This window comes from Ursus maritimus, unplaced genomic scaffold, assembly GCF_017311325.1.
Source record: "Ursus maritimus isolate PB19 unplaced genomic scaffold, ASM1731132v1 scaffold_7, whole genome shotgun sequence".
NCBI lineage: Eukaryota > Metazoa > Chordata > Mammalia > Carnivora > Ursidae > Ursus > Ursus maritimus.
Window position 1 is genome coordinate 34,308,782 of NW_024426885.1, and position 19,548 is coordinate 34,328,329.

Here is a 19,548-nt window from a genome sequence, read left to right on the forward strand (position 1 = left end):
CTGGTCTGTTAGGAGCATAATACTCTGCTTATAGAATTGGTTGAGATGTGTTCATTCTGCTTTTATTTTCTAAAAGACATTTGTAGAGAATCAGTATTATTTTTTCCTTCAGTGTTTGGTAGAATTCATCAGTGAAACTATCTGGGTCTGGTGCTTTCTGTTTTGGAAAGTTATTAAGGATTGATTCAATTTCTTTATATATGTGCCTATTCAGAGTATCTGTTTCTCCTTGTGTGAGTTTTGGTGGACTATACTTTTCAAAGAATTGATCTGTTTCGTGTAAGTTATCAAATCTGTGGGAATAGAGTTGTTTACAATCCTTTATTCTTTTAATGTCCATGGGCTCAGTAGTAGTGGCCTCTACTGCCTCTCCTTCAGTTCTAATATTAGTAATGTTTTCTTTTTTTTTCTAGCTAGACAAGGGTTTATCAATTGTATTGATCTTTTCAAAGAACCAACATTCTTGGTTTCATTGAATTTTTTTCCCCCTCTATCACTTTCCTGTTTTCAGTGTCACTGATTTTTTTACTTGAATTTTTATTTTTCTGCATTAGGTTTATCTTTCTTTCTTTCTTTCTTTCTTCTTTTTAATATTACTCTTCTTTCTATAGTTTACTGAAGTGGAAGCTTAGATTTTGATTTGAAATCTTTCTTCATTTGTAATGTGCACATTCAATGCTAGAAATTTCCCCTCTATGTGCTTCTTTCATTGCATCCCACAAACTGATGTTTTATTTTCATTTAATTAAAAATATTATTTTAATTTTTTTTTTTTGAGATTTCTCCTTTGACCCATGTTATTTAAAAATGTGTTATTCAGGGGCGCCTTTCTGGCTCAGTCAAGTAGAGCATGTGACCCTTGATCTCCGGGTCATGAATTTGAGTCCCATATTGGGTGTAGAAATTACATAAGTAAATAAATAAACAACCAACCAAACAAACAAACATCTGAGAGCACCTGGGTGGCTCAGTCAGTTGAGCATCTGACTCTTGATTTTGGCTCAGGTCATGATCTCGGGCTTGTGGGATCAGGCCCCACATCAGGGTCTGTGCTGGGTGTGGAGCCTGCTTGGGATTCTTTCTCCCTCTTCCTCTGCCCCTCCCCTCCCTCTCAATCAATGTGTTGTCAATCTCCAAATATTTTGGGATTTTCCAGCATTTTTATGCTAATTTCCAGTTTAATCTCACTGTAGTCTGAGAGCACACTTTGAATGATTTTTTTCTTTTGCGTTTATTGAGGAGTGTGTTATGGCCCAGAATGCAGCCTGTCTTGGTTAGTGTTCCATGGCAGTTTGAGAAATATGTATATTCTGCTGTTGGGTATTGTTCTGTTCTATATCCTTTCTTTCTTTTTTTTTTTAAGATTTTATTTTTAAGTAATCTCTACACCCAACATGGGAAACTCTGCGATCAAGAATCACACGCTCTACTGACCGACCCAGCCGGGTGCCCCACCTCTATGTCCTTTCTGACTCTTTGCCTGCTGGATCTGTCGATTACCAGTCGAGCTCTATTGATGCCTGCAAGTATGAGAGTGGATTTGTCTATTTTTCCGTGCAGTTCCACCAGTTTTTGCCTCACATATTTGGGTGCTCTGTTGTTAGGCACATACATCTTAAGAACTGTTAATTCTTCTTGGAGAATGATCCTTTTATCATTATGTAATGCCCCTTTTTGTCCCTGATAATTTTCTTCGTTGTGAAGTCTGCTTTGTCTAAAATTAGTACAACTACTGCAGCTTTTGTTGTTGTTGTTGACAGCAGTGATTCTGGTGAGTGGCTTTGGAGTAGAGAAGTTTCATTTTTTTTAAGATTTTATTTATTCGTTTGACAGAGAGCACAAGTGGTGGGGAGAGGCAAAGGGAGAGGGAGAAGCAGACTCCCTGCTGAGCAGGGAGCCCGACATGGGACTCGATCCCAAGACCCTGAGATCATGACCTGAGCTGAAGGCAGACGCTTAACCATCTGAGCCACCCAGGCACCCTAGAAGTTTCATTCTGTATCTTTGAAAAAAAATTTTACAATCCTGTCAGTTGAAAGATGCTTCCTGATCTCCAACCCTGCCAAGACCCCACATCCCCAGGTCTTATACCATCTAAACCAGAGCGTGAACTCCAAATTTGGTCCTTATTCAGCCCAGGAGTCCTATCTCCCAGCCTCCTCCTCCCTTAGACCCAGGAGTCCAGCCTTCCCACCCCTGTATCCAGACTCCAGCCCCACCCCTCACTACCCTGCAGCTTTCTTTTGATTTATGTTAGCATGGGATAGCTTCATCTCTTTTTTTTTTTCTTTTAAAGATTGATTTATTTACTTTAGAGAGAGAGTGCAAGTGAGGGGAGAGGCAGAGGGAGAGACTCTTCAAGCAGACTCCCCCTTGAGCATGGAACCCCAATGTGGGGCTCAATCTCATGGCCCATGAGATCATGACCTGAGCTGAAACCAAGAATTGGACGCTCGACAGACTGAGCCACCCAGGCTCCCCTTCATCTCTACTTTAAAAATGTTTTAATTTTTAATTCTTAAAAAAACCCCACATAACACAAAATTTACCATCTTAACCATTTCTAAGTATACAGTTCAACAGTGTTAAGTATGTTGTTGTGCGATGGATCTCTATAGAACGTTTTTAATCCTGCAAAACTGAAACTCTATGCCCGTTAAGCAACAGCTCCCCACTTCCTCCTCCTCAAGCCCTGGCAACTATCATTCTTTCTGTTTCTAAGAATTTGCTTACTCCAACTACTCTAGCTACTTCATTTAAAAAGACAAATACACTTTGTGATTCCATTTATGACTAGCTTATTTCATTTAGCATAATATCCTCAAGGTTCATTCATGTTATAACATATGTCAGAATTTCCTTCCTTTTTAAAGGTAATATTTCATTGTTGGTCTGAACCACATTTTGTTTCTCCATTGATACACTTTGGTTGCTCCTACCTCTTGGGTATTGTGAATAATGCTGCTATGAAAATAGGTGTGGCAAATATCTCTTCAAGATCCTGCTTTCAATTGTATTGGATACTCAGAAGTAGAACTGCTTGATCATATGGCAATTTTATTTCTAATTTCTGAGGGACCACCATACTGTTTTCCATAGTGGTGGTACCATTTTACTTCCTACCAGCAGTGCACAAGGGTTCCTATTTCTTCACATTCCTCTGAATCCTTGTTATTTATTTTTTAAGATTTATTAGAGTGAGCACAGCAGGGGGAGGGACAGAGAGGGAGAAGCACACTCCCAGCAGAGCAGAGAATCAGACATGGGGCTCAATCCTAGGACCCTGGGATCATGACCTGAGCTGAAGGCAGACATTTTGACTGAACCACCCCGGCACCCCTGTTTTTTTGGTAGTAGCCATCCTAGTTAGTATAAAGTGATTCCATCCCTTTACTTTTAATCTATGTCTTTATATTTAAGGTGGCTTTCTTGTAGATAATGTGTAGTTGGGTCTTATTTTTCAACTCAACTCTCTCAGTCTCTGCCTTGGTGTATTTAGGTCATTTACACTTTTTTTTAAAATTATGATATGTTAGTCACCATACAGTACATCATTAGTTTTTGATGTAGTGTTCCATGATTCATTGTTTGCGTATAACACCCAGTGTTCCATGTAATACGTGTCCTCCTTAATACTCATCACCAGGCTAGCCCATCCCCCCACCCCTCTCCCCTCTAAAACCCTCAGTTTGTTTCCTAGAGCCCATAGTCTCTCGTGGTTCATTTCCCCTTCTGTTTACCCCCCCTTCATTTTTCCCTTCCTTCTCCTACCTGTCTCCCTGCTATTCCTTATGTTCCACAAATGAATGAAACCATATGATAATTGTCTTTCTCTGCTTGTCTTATTTCACTTAGCATAATCTCCTCCAGTCCTTCCATGTTGATGCAAATGTTGGGTAATCATTCTTTCTGATGGCTGAGTAATATTCCATTGTATATATGGACCACATCTTCTTTATCCATTCATCTGTTGAAGGGCATCTCGGTTCCCTCCACAGTTTGGCTATTGTGGACAATGCTGCTATGAACGTTGGGGTGCATATGGCCTTGCTCTTCACTACGTCTGTATCTTTGGGTAAATACCCAGTAGTGTAATTGCTGGATCATAGGGTAGCTCTATTTTTAAATTTTTGAGGGACCTCCACACGGTTTTCCAATGTGGCTGTACCAACTTGTATTCCCACCAACATGTAAGAGGGTTCCCCTTTCTCCACATCCTCTCCAACATTTGTTGTTTCTTGCCTTGTCAATTTTTGCCATTCTAACTGGCGTAAGGTGGTATATCAATGTGGTTTTGATTTGAATTTCCCTGATGGCTAATGATGTTGAACATTTTTTCATGTGTCTGTTAGCCATTTGTATGTCATCATTGGAAAAGTGTTCATATCTTCTGCCCATTTTTTGATTTGATTATTTGTTTCTTGGGTATTGAATTTGAGAAGTTCTTTATAGATCTTGGATACCAGCCTTTTATCTGTAGTGTCATTTGCAAATATAATCTCCCATTCTATGGGTTGCCTCTTTGTTTTGTTGACTGTTTCGTTTGCTGTGCAGAAGCTTTTATCTTGATGAAGTCCCAAAAGTTCATTTTTGCTTTTGTTTCCCTTGCCTTTGGAGATGTGTCGTGAAAGAAGTTGCTGTGGCCAATGTTGAAGAGGTTACAGCCTATGTTCTTCTCTATGACTTTGATGGATTCCTGTCTCACATCGAGGTCTTCCATCCATTTGGAGTTTATCTTTGTGTATGGTGTGAGAGAGTGGTCAAGTTCCATTCTTCTGTATATAGCTGTCCAATTTTCCAGACACTATTTATTGAAGAGACTGTCTTTTTTCCACTGGATGTTTTTTCCTGCTTTGTCAAAGATTAGTTGACATAGAGTTGAGGGTCCATTTCTGGAGTCTGTATTCTGTTCCATTGGTCTATGTGTCTGTTTTTGTGCCAGTACCATGCTGTCTTGGTGATCACAGCTTTGTAGTATAACTTGAAATCAGGCAATGTGATGCCCCCAGCTTTGTTTTTCTTTTTAAACATTTCCTTGGTGATTCGGGGTATTTTCTGGTACACAAATTTTAGGATTGTTTGTTCCAGCAGTTGGAAAAATGTCATTGGTATTTCGATCGGGATGGCGTTGAAAGTGTAGATTGCTCTGGGTAACATAGACATTTTAACTATGTTTATTCTTCCAGTCCATGAGCATTGAATGTTTTTCCATCTTTTTGTGTCTTCTTCAGTGTCTTTCATCAGTGTTCTATAGTTTCTAGAGTATAGATCCTTTACCTCTCTGGTTAAGTTTATTCTGAGATATCTTATGTTTTTTGGTGCTATTGTAAATGGAATTGATTCCCTAATTTCTTTCTTCAGTCTCATTGTTCGTGTATAGAAATGCAGCTGTTTTCTGAGCATTGATTTTTGTATCCTGCCACATTACTGAATTGTATGAGTTCCAGTAGTTTGCGGGTGGAGTCTTTTGGGTTTTCCATATAAGGTATCATGTCATCTGTGAAGAGAGAGAGTTTGTCTTCTTCTTTGCCAATTTGAATACCTTTTATTCTTTTTTGTTGTCTGATTGCTGTTGCAAGGACTTCTAGTACTATATTGAACAATAGTGGCGAGAGTGGGCATCCTTGTCATGTTCCTGATCTTAAGGGAAAGGCTCTCAGCTTTTCCCCATTGAGAATGATATTTGTTGTAGGCTTTTCATAGATGGTTTTTATGAAATTGAGGAATGTACCCTCTATCCCTACACTCTGAAGGGTTTTAACCAGGAAAGGATGCTGTATTTTGTCAAATGATTTTTCTGCATCAATTGAGAGGATCATATGGTTCTTGACTCTTTTCTTGTTGATGTGTTCTATCCCACTGATCGATTTGCGAATGTTGAACCACCCTTGCATCCCAGGGATGAATCCCACTTGGTCGTGATGGATAATCCTTTTAATGTACTGTTGGATCCTATTAGCTAGGATCTCATTGAGAATTTTGGCATCCATATTCATCAGGGATATCGGTCTGTAATTCTCCTTTTTTTGGATGGAGTCTTTGGTTTGGGGATCAAGGTAATACTGGCCTCATAGAATGAGTTTGGTAGTTTTCCTTCTGTTTCTATTTTTTTGAAACAGCTTCAGGAGAATAGGTATTATTTCTTCTTTGAATGTTTGGTAGAATTCCCTGGGGAATCCATCAGGCCTGGACTCTTGTTTTTTGGGAGGTTTTTGATCACTGCTTCAATCTCTTCACAGTTAATTGCTCTATTTAGATAATAAATTTCTTCCTGTTTCAGTCTTTTTTTTTTTTTTAAGATTTATTTATTTATTAGAGAGAGACAGCCAGTGAGAGAGGGAACACAAGCAGGGGGAGTGAGAGAGGAAGAAGCAGGCTCCTAGTGGAGGAGCCTGATGTGGGGCTCGATCCCAGAACGCCGGGATCACACCCTGAGCCGAAGGCAGACGCTTAACGACTGCGCCACCCAGGTGCTGTAGTTCCTGTATCAGCCTTGGTAGTTTATAGATTTCCGGGAAGGCATCCGTTTCTTCCAGGTTGCTTGATTTATTGGCATATACTTGTTGATAATAGTCTCTAATGATTGTTTCCATGTCCTTGGTGTTAGTTGTGATCTCTCCCCTTCCATTCATAATTTTATTAATTTGGGTCCTTTCTCTACTCTTTTGAATAAGTCTGGTCAGTGGCTTATCGATCTTATTAATTCTTTCAAAGAACCAGCTTCTAGTTTTGTTGATCTGCTCTACTGTATTTGTGGTTTCTAATTCATTGATCTCTGCTCTAATCTTAATCGTCTTTTCGTGCATGGCTTAGGCCTGTTCTTCTGTGCCATCTCCAGCTGTTTAAGGTGAGAGTATAAGGGCTGCATTTTAGATTTTTCTTTCTTTTAAGTGAGGCTTGGACGGCTATGTATTGCCCCCTTAGGACTGCCTTTGCAGTGTCCCATAGGTTTTGGACTGATGTGTTTTCATTCTCATTGGTCTCCATAAATTGCTTAAGTTCTTCTTTAATTTCCTGGTTTACACAATCATTCTTAAACAGGATGGTTTTTAGTTTCCAAGTGTTTGAGTTTCTTCCAAATTTTTCCTTGTGATTGAGTTCCAGTTTCAAAGCATTGTGGTCTGAGAACAGGCAGGGAATAATCTCAGTCTTTTGGTATCGGTTGAGACCTGTTTTGTGACCCAGTATATGGTCTATTCTGGAGAAAGTTCCATGTGCATTAGATAAGATTGAGTATTCTGTTGTTCTAGGGTGTAGTTTTCTGTATATATCTATGAGGTCCATCTGGTCCAGTATGTCATTCAAAGCTCTTGTTTCTTTGTTGATTTTCTGCTTAGATAATGTCTATTGCTGAGAGTGGAGTATTGAGGTCCCCTACTATTAACGTGTTATTATCTATATGTCTCTATTCTGATTAAGAGTTGGCTTATGTATCTGGCTGCTTCCCTGTTGGGGGCATAGAAATTTATAATTATTAAAGGCTGTATGCAACAAGAGGATCTAAGAATAATACAGTGTCCTTCTCTAACTACAGTCTTTAGCTTAAAATCTAATTTGTCTGATATGAGAATTGCTACTCCAGCTTTCTTTTGAGGTCCGTTGGCATGAAAAATGGTTCTCCATCCCTTCACTTTCGATACGTCTTGATGTATCTTTAGGTTCAAAATGAGTCTCTTGTAGACAGCAAATGGATGGGTCATGTCTTTTTATCCATTCTGCAACCCTGTGGCATTTTATGGGAGCATTTAGGCCATTCACATTAAGAGTGATTACTGAGAGAGATGATTTTAATGTTGTCATGTTGCCTGTGAAGTCCTTGTTTCTATAGGTTGTCTCTGTAAATTTCTGTTCTGTATCACTCTTGGGGTCTTTTTATTTTATAGAACCCCCCCCTTAATATTTCTTGTAGGGCTGGCTTGGTGGTCACATATTCTTTCAGTTTCTGCCAGTCTTGGAAGCTCCTTGTCTTCCCATCCATTCTGAATGACAGCCTTGCTGGATAAAGGATCCTTGGCTGCATGTTCTTCTCACTTAGTGCTCTGAATATGTCTTGCCAGCCTTTTCTGGCTTGCCAAGTCTCTGTGGATAGGTCTGACGTTATTCTGATGTTCCTCCCTCTGTACGTGAGGAATCTCTTCCCCCTCGCAGCTTTCAAGATTGTTTCCTTGGATCTAAGATTTGCGAATTGTACTATTATATGTCGTGGTATTGGTCTGTTCTCATTGATCTTGGGAGGGGTCCTCTCTGCCTCCTGGACATGAATGCTTGTTTCCTTTGCCAGATTAGGGAAGTTCTCAGCTACAATTTGTTCAAATATCTCTTCTAGATCTCTCTCTTTCTCCACCCCCTCAGGGATGCAGATGATTCTGACATTGGAATGTTTCATTGAGTCAGTAATCTCCTGTAGCCTTTTTTCTTGAAAATGGAGCTTCTTTTCCCATGTTTCTTCTCTTTCCTTCTTTTCTATCATCTTATCCTCTAACTCACTAATTCATTCTTCTGCCTCATTTACCCTGGCAGTCAGAGCATCCAGTTTAGACTGCATGTGATTCATAGAATTCTTAATTTCTGCCAGATTCATTCTCATTTCAGCCCTTAGAGATTCTATATTTTCGTTAATATTTTTCTCAAGCCTATACATCACCTTGACCATTGTTACTCTGAACTCCATTTCTGACAATTTGGTTATATCCATACCCATCAGTTCTGTGGCAGAGGCTTCAGTTTCTGTTTCTTTCCTTTGGGGGTTCCTCCTCCTTGTCATTCTGATGAGGAGAGGTTGTGGGAATGTACAGAGCCCAAATTATTGACCAGGACCCAAGCAAGATGCATTTGTTTTATAGGGACCTTAGGGATGTGGGCTTCTTGTTCTTCCAGCCTGCCTTACGGGGGAGGGGCCTGCCTTGCTGATACTCAGGCAACCCTGTTTGGTCAGAGTTGCCCTGTCCTGGGCGGGGGGAGGAGGCACAGTGAGAACGGGTTTTTCAGGGCTTTTTGTTCTCTGGCAGCTTTCCGTTGTCTTCTGAGAGTCAGAGCAGCAGTGACTGTATCCAAACCTCTGTCTCAGAACAGAGAGATCACAGTCTGCTCTTCACTGAGCTCTCCAGGCCACATTGACTGTCGGTGCTGCTAAAAACCCACAGCATCCTGGGTTGTGCGCCCCACAGCCACTCTCCCAGTCCTCGCTCCCAGGGCTGGCACGTTTCTGCCCTTTGTGTTTCTAGAACCACCAGCCGCCCCGAGTTCCCACACTCCGGTTTCAGTCTGGTTTCCCCGCGGCTACTGATCTGCAGTCCGCGAGTCCGGCCTGCTCCCCAGTGCAGGAGGCTACTGCTTCCCGGTGCCTGAGCGCGGCGGCTCCCTTCTCCCTTCCGTTTATCTTCCTATATCTGTGCGAGGACTCTCGGCTCCCCGCTTCGTACCTCTATACCCAGCGCCGGAGATGTTCGTTTGTAGAGATCCAGATGTATCTTCCTACATCTCAGGCTGATTTCGTGGGTGTTCAGGATGGTCTGGTAGATATCCAGCTCGATTCAGGGGACCAGATGAAAAAGGGGCCCCCTACTCCTCCACCATCTTTCCCCAGGTCATTTACACTTGAAATGATTACTGATGTCATTGGATTAAAATCTACCATATTGTAGCTGTTTTTTTACCCATTGTTCTCATTTTTTGTTTCTTCTAAAGACTCCCAAACTTTTTCTGCCTTCTCTGGATTCTTTTGAGCAAATTTTAAGATTCTCTCATAGAATGTCAATTTTCCTTATTTTACAAAATTTTTACTGGTGGCCCTAGGGTTGGCAGTTTACATTGGCACTACTCTAAGTCCACTTTTACATAACACTATACTGTGCTTCATGGGTAGTGCGGATACCTCATAAGAGAGCATTTCCAATTCCTTCCTCTTGTTCTTTATAACATGGTTGTCATTCATGTCACTTATGTATAATCACCAAGTACATTGCTGCTGTTTTTTATTACTAAATTGTAATTCCAGTATAGTTAACATACAGTGTGTTATGTGAATTTCAGGTGTACAATGTAGTGATTCAACAATTCCATACGTCACCAGTGCTCACCATGACAAGTGTTCTCCTTAATCCCTGTCACCCATTTCACCCCCCCAACCATCAGTTTGTTCTCTATAGTTAAAAGACTCTCTATAGAGTTTGTTGGTTTGTCTCTCTCGTTTTTGTCCCCCCTTTAGTTATTTCTTAAATTCCACCCATGAGTGAAATCATATGGTATTTGTCTTTCTCTGACTTATTTCACTTAGCATTATAGTCTTTAGCTCCATCCACATCATTGCAAATGGCAAGATTTCATTCTTTTTATGACTGAGTAGTATTCCATTGTGTATACATACAACATCTTCTTTATCCATTACTATTGATGGACACTTGGGCTACTTACCAGTAGTTTGGCTAGTGTAAATAATGCTGCAATAAACATAGGGGAGCATACATCCCTTTGAGTTAGTTTTTGTATTATTATTATTTTGAACAGTTTTCTGTTAGATCAATTATGCACAAAAAAAGTTAAAGGTGTTATTTTACCTTCATTTATTCCTTTTCATTTTCCCTTCACGTGGATCAGAGTTTCTGACTTGTACCATGTATTTTCTTTCTTCCTGAAGAATTTCTTTCAACACTCCATGCAAGGCAGGTCTACTGGTGACAAATTCCCTCAGTTTGTGTCTGAGAAAGTCTTTATTTCTCCATTTTTAAAGGATAATTTTGCTTGACACAGAACTGTAGGTTGGTGGTGTTTTTACTTTCACCACTTTAAAGATTTCATTCCACTCTTTGTTTGCATGATTTGTGAAGAAAAGTCTGATAAATTTTTATCATTGTTCCTTTATAGCTAAGGAGTTTTCCTCCTCCAGCTTCTTTCAAAATTTTTTGTCTTTGGCTTTCTTTTTTTTTTTTTAAGATTTTATTTATTTATTTGACAGAGATAGAGACAGCCAGCGAGAGAGGGAACACAAGCAGGGGGAGTGAGAGAGGAAGAAGCAGGCTCATAGCAGAGGATCCTGATGTGGGGCTCGATCCCAGAACGCCGGGATCACGCCCTGAGCTGAAGGCAGATGCTCAACCGCTGTGCCACCCAGGCGCCCCTGTCTCTGGCTTTCTGCAGTTTAAATATAATATGCCTAGGTGTCGATTTGGGTATTTATTCTGCTTGCTGTTCTGAGCTTCCTGACATTAATTTTAAAATCCTCTCAGTCATTATTACTTAAAATATTTCTTTTGCTTTCTGTTTCGATAGTCCATTACACATATGGTACACCTTTTGTAATTGTCCTTTGGTTCTTGGGTATTTTTCATTCTTTTTTCCCCTCTCTTTGCATTTCAGTTAAGTTTCTATTGACATATCTTCAAGTTCACTTGCCTCAGTGACAAGTCTGCTGATGAGGCCAAAGATATTTTCATTTCTGGTACAGTGCTTTGATTTTTAGCATTTACTTTTAATTCTGTCTCAGGTTTCAGTCTCTTGGTTATTATTCATCTATTCTTGCATGTTGTTTGCATGTTCCATTAAAGCCCATGGCATGTTAATCATAGTTATTTTTAATTTCTGTTAATTCCAAAATCATTGCCATAGGAGTCTGGTAGTATTGCTTGCTTTGTCACTTCATATCATATCTTTCTTGCCTTAGCATGTTTTGTAATTTTTTGTTGAAAGTTGGGCATGAATGGTCAATGGGCCTTTAGTGTGAAACTTTATCTGAGTGTATGGGAGTTTCAGTTCCTCTGCATCTTTAACAGTTTATAAAATTTTTGAACTATTCTCCTAGGTGACATGCCACTACACTATTGGAAAAGATGTTGTGCATCTTTTCATGTGCTTATTTGCTTTCCAGACATGTTCTTTGATGATGTGTCTATTCAAATCTTTTTAAACTGGGTTGTTTGGGGGGGGGGGGGGGTGCCTGGCTGGCTCAGTCAGCAGAGCATGCAACTCTTGATCTTGGGGTTGTTTGAGCCCCGTGTTGGACATAGAGATTACTTAAACAACAACAAACGAGTTGTTCACTTGCTGAGTTTGGGGATTTCATTATATATTCTTGATATATTCAAGATAGAAGTCTTTTATCAGATGTGATTTGGAAATATTTTCTTCCTAGCTCTTCATTCTTTCTAAAGTATCTTTCAAATAGTGGAAATTCTTATTGTTTAAAAAACTATGATGTATAATTTTTTCTCTATGACTGTTTTTGGTATCCTAAGAAATCTTTTGCCCAATGCAAACACAGAAATTGTTTCCTCCTAGAAGTTAGTTTTATCATGTATGTCCATGATTAATTCTGAATTAAACTTTGCATGAGGTATAAGGTATGTCTGGAGTTGTTGGGTTTTATTTAAGCATAGGAATACCCATGTTTAGAAAAGAGTATCCTTCCTCTATTGTCTTGCCTTAGCACATTTGTAGAAAATCAATTGACTAAAGTGTGAGTATATTTGTGGGCAATCAATTCTGTTCCATTGATCTATCTTTAATGCCAATACTACACTCTTGATTACTACCAGTTTATAATTTTAAAATCTAACTGGGTGAGTCTTCCAACTGTTGCTTTTCATAGTTGTTTTTTTATTACTCTGGTTCTTTTGCCTTTCCATATAAATTTTAGAATCTGTTTATTGACTTCTACAAAATATCCTGCTGGAATTTTGATTGGAATTGCTTTGCGTCTACAGATCAGTCTGGAGAGAAGAACTGAAATCTTAACAATATTGAGTTTTCAATCCATTACATTTTTTAAGGTCTTCTTGATTTCTTTCATCAGCATTTTGTAGTTTTCAGATTTAAAAAAAACAGATTTTGTAATAGTTATACCTATTTCATGGGATTTGGTGCTACTATATAAAGTTTAAAATTTTCAAATTCCAATATTTTATTGCTAGTATATAGACATACAACTTTTTGTATATTGACCTTGTATCCTGTGAACTTGCTAAACTCCTTTACTTCTAAGTAGGTGGGTTTTTTTGTTTTTGTTTTTTTTTGGGTTTTTTTTTTGTAGATTCTCTGGAATTTAATACAATCTATACTATCATTTTAAGTATAAAGTTTTACTTTCTAATCTGTATGCCTTCCTTTTATGGCCTTACTGCACTGGGTAGGACCTCAAGTATATCTTTGATCTATCTTTATGCCAATACTACACTCTCTTGGAGGAAGTAGACACAACATATGATTTCTTGAAATTTGCCAGGACTTGCATTATGGTTCAGAGATGGTCAGTTTGGCAAATATTCCCAAGACTGTATTCTGGAGTTGTTGGGTATCTCTCTCTCTCTCTCTCGAATCAATTAACTCACGTTCGTTAATTATATTACAATTATCTATATCCTGTTGCATTTTTTTTTTCCTGGTCTGCTTGTTCTGCTGAAGGAGGTGTGTTAAAATCTCTGTGACCTTGTCCATTTCCTTTTCAGTTTTGTTTATTTCTGCATCATGGATCTTGAGGTGTGTATCAAGTTGGAGTTATAACAGGTTAACTGAATCTCATCATGAGATAATTCTTTTATTACAAATAGTACCATTTTGCCTTGAAGGGTAGTTTTTCTGAAATTAATGTAACTGTACCAGCTGTTGACCTTGGTATCCTCCCTCTTCACTGGTCTTTGAGCTTCTCCCATTGTGTTTGGCACAGAGTAGAAAATGACAAATAAATGATGTGCAGATGACTGCCATTTAATTTTCTATTTTTCAAATGCGAGATAACTATATAGGTGATTTGTATTTCCCCAGTGTTTCATTTCTGCCTATTCCATGTTTTCCTACACATTGATTTTTCACTGCTGTATTTCATTATATAAACCCCCATCTTATTCAGTTTCATGCCTTCAAATATTATCTTCCAAATTTGTTTCTAGTCTTGATCTTTCTTTTGAGCTCTAGATTCCTATAACCTACTATAACCTAGACTCTACTCACATCATTTCTACCTTTGATATATAACAAATCTCAAATTTAATGACCAAAAGACAATTCTTGATTTCCTAACCCTTCTTCTCTCCCAGATTTCCTCCGTTTTTAGTCTTCTGTATCTTCCCATGACACCACTGCTGTGCAAGAACCAAACCAAGATGGAAATACATTTAGATTTATGTTGAGGTACAGGCAGGAGGACTGATTTGACTGGGGTAAATATGGTGGGATATGATTTAGAGGAAATCAGAGGCAGGGGCCTGTAGACTGTGATAAGGAGTTCACATTCAGTGTGAGTGTTAGAGGAAGCTACTGGAGGATCTGGCAAGCAGGGAAGACCAGCTAGAAAACAGTAGTTCAAGAGAGTTAAGATGATGGAAATTATAGGAGTAGTAATGGAGAAAGATGAACAGATTTGGAATTTATCTTAGAGCTAGAGATGGTACAACTTGCTGCTGGACTAGATGCAGGGATGTGCAAGAAATAGATGTAGGTCAAAGGTGACTTCCTGTCTCTTGTCCCATAATCTCCCTTTCCTTCTGGACTTCCTGTTTAGTGTATATTAGATGCTTTCATCCCATCTCCCAGGATTTTTGCCTGCTCTTTCATAGTTTCTATTAATTTATCTCCATATCCCATTGTAGGTGATTTTGTAAGATCAATCTCCCAGTTCAAAGTCTCTCCTGTTGTGTCAAATCTGCCTTGATAACTATCAAATTTTCAATTATAGTACTCATTTATGGATCTTTCATGAAATTTGCCTTTTTTATATTTAATTATCTTAATCATATTACTTTACAGTTGTTGAGATTCTTCTATTTGCAGTTAAGAACTAATTCTGTTTGCAGCTCCTGACTTTTCTTCCTGGTAGTTCACTCCCTCCTATAGAATGTCTGTGTAAGCTTAATCTTAGAATCTTTCCCCCTATGGTAGTCCAATGGGACCCTAATCTGAAACTGTCCCTAAATGGCAATTTTATATTTGCTTCTGCTGGGGTCCCAGAATTGTTATTTTCTTGATTTGTGGTTTCTACAGTATACACTTAGCATAAACCCAGACCTTAAGCTTACCTGTGGTACAAGTCTAGGACTCTGATTTCTCACAGACTGTGTTTCTGGGCTGATGGACAATTTGTGGGAGTCCCATTTGAATACATGAGCTCTATGATGCTTCATAAAGGGAATTAAGTTATAGTTCCATTTTCTGCTAAAACCTGAACCCAAGTCTCTTGTCCCTACACAGGTTGTAAGATCTCAGCCCCTACATTCTTCAACGGAACTTCACTGGTTTGAGGGAATCTACCACACACTGGCAGGAATTCTGTCTTAAAGTAGGAGGCAATTTTTGTCATTTTAGAAATGACGACTGACACTGATTTGTGTGCCTAGCAAACATTTCTATTAAGTGGCAAAACTCTATGTTTTTGCTTTATAGATTCACAATGAGTATCTGGCACTTGGTAACAGATGTTTCTGCAATCAATTTCACTTTAGATTCCACCAATGCCAGTATATATTCTGAGAAACTGAGATCTACCTTTAATCAAGAGGTATAAGATTGTATTGGGATTAAGTATTTCTAACAGATGTGCAATGCCACACTAGCTGCTCTTCTATAACTTCTATTAATTACTTAGTTACCCCACTTTTGCCTCTATTTTGTATAGTTCATAAAGTGTTATTAAAAGTATTTACTTTTGAATAAGCTTATATAACCACCCAGAAGGAATAAGGCTATACTGCACTGGTTCAATTGGTCCCAACATCAGAGACTTACCCATGTTACCATTATAATAAGCTCTTGCTGAAAGACTAGAATAGTTTTTTGGGAAATGTTTGTGGATATATACATGTAACAAAATTATACCCAGAACCTCAAATTTTAGTATTTCTTTAGTGCTAATAATGTAAGATTTTCCTGTAAATATTACTGATGACAGATTATTTTTAACTGTAAATATTACTGATGACAGATTATTTTTAACTTTTTGAAATTTTCCATAATAAACACAAAACAAGGGAACTAGTACAATGGACCCATTACTCATCTTAAAATATTAACATTCTTATGCTTATTTTGTTTCCCACATGCACACTTTTTTTAAAAAGTTAACTACCCTATCCTTATCACATCCACAAAATTAATATCATGTACCAGTCAGTTCAGTTTTCCCTATGTATCCAACAGTCCTAAGCTAGACTACTGTGACTTTAAATGGGTCAATTAACTGAGAACACTTAGTTCTTACCTGTTTAATTTGGAAAGCTGCAATGTGTGATTTTAATTTTATACAATTCAAAAGAGGGTTTTTGTTTGTGTTTGGTTTTTTTTAAAATATTTTATTTATTTATTTGACATGACAGAGACAGCCAGCGAGAGAGGGAACACAAGCAGGGGAATTGGGAGAGGAAGAAGTAGGCTCCCAGCAGAGCAGCCTGACGTGGGGCTTGATCCCAGAACGCTGAGATCACGCCCTGAGCCAAAGGCAGACGCTTAACGACTGCGCCACGCAGGCGCCCCTGTTTTTGTTTTTTAAATGTTACAGTCACACTAAGTCTTCCTCTGACCTCCAACCCATCTTTTTCCATTGAGGGGCAATCACTTTGGTGTCTATGCGTGCTACTAGAAATATTTTACGCTCTCAAAACTTAAACTATCTAAATATCTGACCTTTCAAATTGGAAAAAGACCTTTAACTTTTATGGTGTGAATTCTTTTGCTCCTTCCTATTTCTTTAATTATACATTGTTGCCTACATATTCTTAGAAAACATGGGTTATTATGAGCTATGTTAAAATAGGCGGCTTATGTAAATGGCAAATATTTAACTCAGGTATACTGGTTCAGCTACCCAGTGCTATTACGATGGATGTTCTAGATAAGAATTTCCTTTTGTCTTCTATAATCTGAATATAAATACTAAACAGTGAAGAAATAAATAACCATTTAGTAAGAAAAAAACATGAGCTTTTTTAGAACCTTGATAACTGAACTAATAATTAATTTTGCTTTTTCTAGTGGTATTTCCTACAAATAACACACAGTTGCATATATTTTACAGTTTCAATCTTGTTTTTTTATTCTCTGTGGAATGCTAGGTTTAATGTTACAGTATGGTTGTCAAAGCTACTGAAATGTGACAAATGTCCATGTCTAAATGCTGCAGAACAGTATAACTTTAATGATTTTAAACAAAAAAGTTGTTTTACAGCTGAGGTCTGATGGTTTTTAAACCGATGCCTATATGTATGGCCAGCCACAAACCTTGGGGATGTTTATTACCTGTACACGTATATACAAATATATCCCATACATATCTATGCACATAGGCATGTATTAATTTATGTGTGAAATTTATAAAATTATATACATACACATACATGCATATCTATATACATATACCCACCCTCACCATTGAGCTCACTTTTCTAACACTAATCAGCTTCATGCCCAATTATTATTGCTGCCCAGTATAACTACATGATTTTAGTGCCAATACCAAGCACCTTGTAGGATGCAGGATAGGTATGTCTGTGCATATAGATATGTGTATTTATGTATGTTTGTGTATATAAAGGAATTATTTCTCCCTTTTATGCTTCGGTCATGCATTACTACAATAAACAGTCTTTTCACCATAGGTTTTGGAATTCTAAACAGTGTAAAATCTACTTCTGGAAAACTGTATATGTTCATAGTTACAAAAAATATATTATATATATATGAATCATATATATATATGATTGAAACCTATTGAGTACATATGTTCTCTGAATCTGGCTATATCCTAGCCATTAGATAAATTAAAAAAACACCCTATTAATAGGATGTTATGATAGCCTTAAATAGACCATTACCTGTATTTAGAATAGTTGATATATTTTAAAAGTTGACAAAATGATGTTAAAGATTTGAAAAACACTATGCATCTGCATTAAATATATAAAGGTTTCCACCAAGGGCCAGGTTCAATTCATTGTCTAAGATTTTCATGTTCTAAGAGTGACCAATATCATAGTCATTATTCTTAAAATTATGGCTCATTAAGGCTTTTATACAAAAAAAGCCCTATTTTTAATCATTTATAAAAACAAGTTCTATTTAAAAGAAAAAATGTACATGAACATTAAAGTACTCATGGATATTATCCTGTACAAAGTGACTATGTAAAGATAGGAGGCTCGTTCCCAGTAAGAACACCTCATGGTAGCACATGTAAACCTGGTTTGGTTCCTCTGCTCTGCAGCTATTCAGCATGTAAAATTTAAACCATTTCACATTAACATTTAAATTTAATACAGTGCAAATATTTGAGAATAACTTGTTCCCCCCAGTGAAACAAGAACCAGCGTTATGCTGAATATTCTTCAGATCTATTTACACATTGAGCTAAAAGTTCACCATAAACTTTGAAATTTGCTGAATATCAGCAGAAATATAACTGAACTAGCAGCAATTGCATTTACAATATTTGATGGTTACTTGAGAGAATGCATAAAATTTTCCAGGCTGTATTCTGAATCATATTGCTCTTGATCCCAAAGATCACTCAGGTTTTCAAGAATTGATTTCATACTTGCTTTTCCGGAAGTAGAGGTGTCAGCTTTTTCTGCTTTGCCATCCTTAAGAAAAATTGGCAGAAAGATAAAATGAAAGATGATGAACTTCAGAAATAACATTGCACTCATTCAACAGAGTTAAACACTTCAAGTGATGTGCAGGTTTGTGATCTCATAAGATAACCTATTTTCCCACAGTCCTAACAGTTTTATCATTTTAAGCTTTTTATTTAGGAAGAATTATAAGTACAAAGAACTCATACTCATTGTTAATTGTATATATATTAGATGAATAAATTATCAGCTTTTCTCCCAAACCATTTGAGAGTTAAGTTGTAGATATTATGCCTTTTTATCCCTAGACAGGAATCATCCTATATTCTTAAGAACAAGGATGTTCTCTTACATAATCAACATATAATGATCAAATTAAGGAAACTTAATACTGCTATACAGTCCATATTAAAATTTTGCCAATTATCACAAAAAAGTCCTTTATGGCAATAGCTTTTGCTTCCTTGGAACATCGCACAGTTCTGCTTGCTAAAAGTCACCCATAGGAATATTCTTTCAGACAGAATAAAAGCTATTTGAAAATAGCAATCCAGGTTTCTTTGAGCCTTCTTTTTTGTAGATTACATGTATCTTATTCAACCTTACTTACATGACATGACTGAACAACCTTCCTCTACCTGGGCCATCTCTTGAGTATTTACTTATTAATTACCGTTTAAAATGCAGCACCCAGCACCAGACATAATATTCTAAATGTGGGTTTAACACAGAGTACAATGGAACTACTTTCTCTCATATTTGGACATTACAATTTTTAGAGCTAGTTTAATTATGTAAGGTCATTTCTCACCATAATTTATACTGAGTGTGCAGTGGATTTTCTGAACCTATGCAGGACTTTAAATCCAACACTATTGGTTTTACATTATTATACCCATATTTCTAAGCTGTTGCATCTTTTGATTATGGACTGTTATCTAATGTATTAGCTCCATCATCCAAAATAACAATAATGGCTATTTATTGAGACTCTATATTA

General features: G+C 37.6%; 1 protein-coding gene across 1 annotated transcript in view; it reads right to left on the reverse strand.

Annotated features, from left to right (window-relative positions):
- Nucleotides 1-16,988: 16,988 nt before the first annotated feature.
- Nucleotides 16,989-19,548, reverse strand: part of BTAF1 (B-TFIID TATA-box binding protein associated factor 1) — a 126,051-nt gene continuing 123,491 nt past the window's right edge. Inside the window, exon 40 of the mRNA XM_040624685.1 lies at nucleotides 16,989-18,557. Within this exon, the coding sequence (XP_040480619.1) occupies nucleotides 18,414-18,557 (144 nt within the window). The 3' untranslated portion in view covers nucleotides 16,989-18,413. The remainder of the gene's footprint in view (nucleotides 18,558-19,548) is intronic.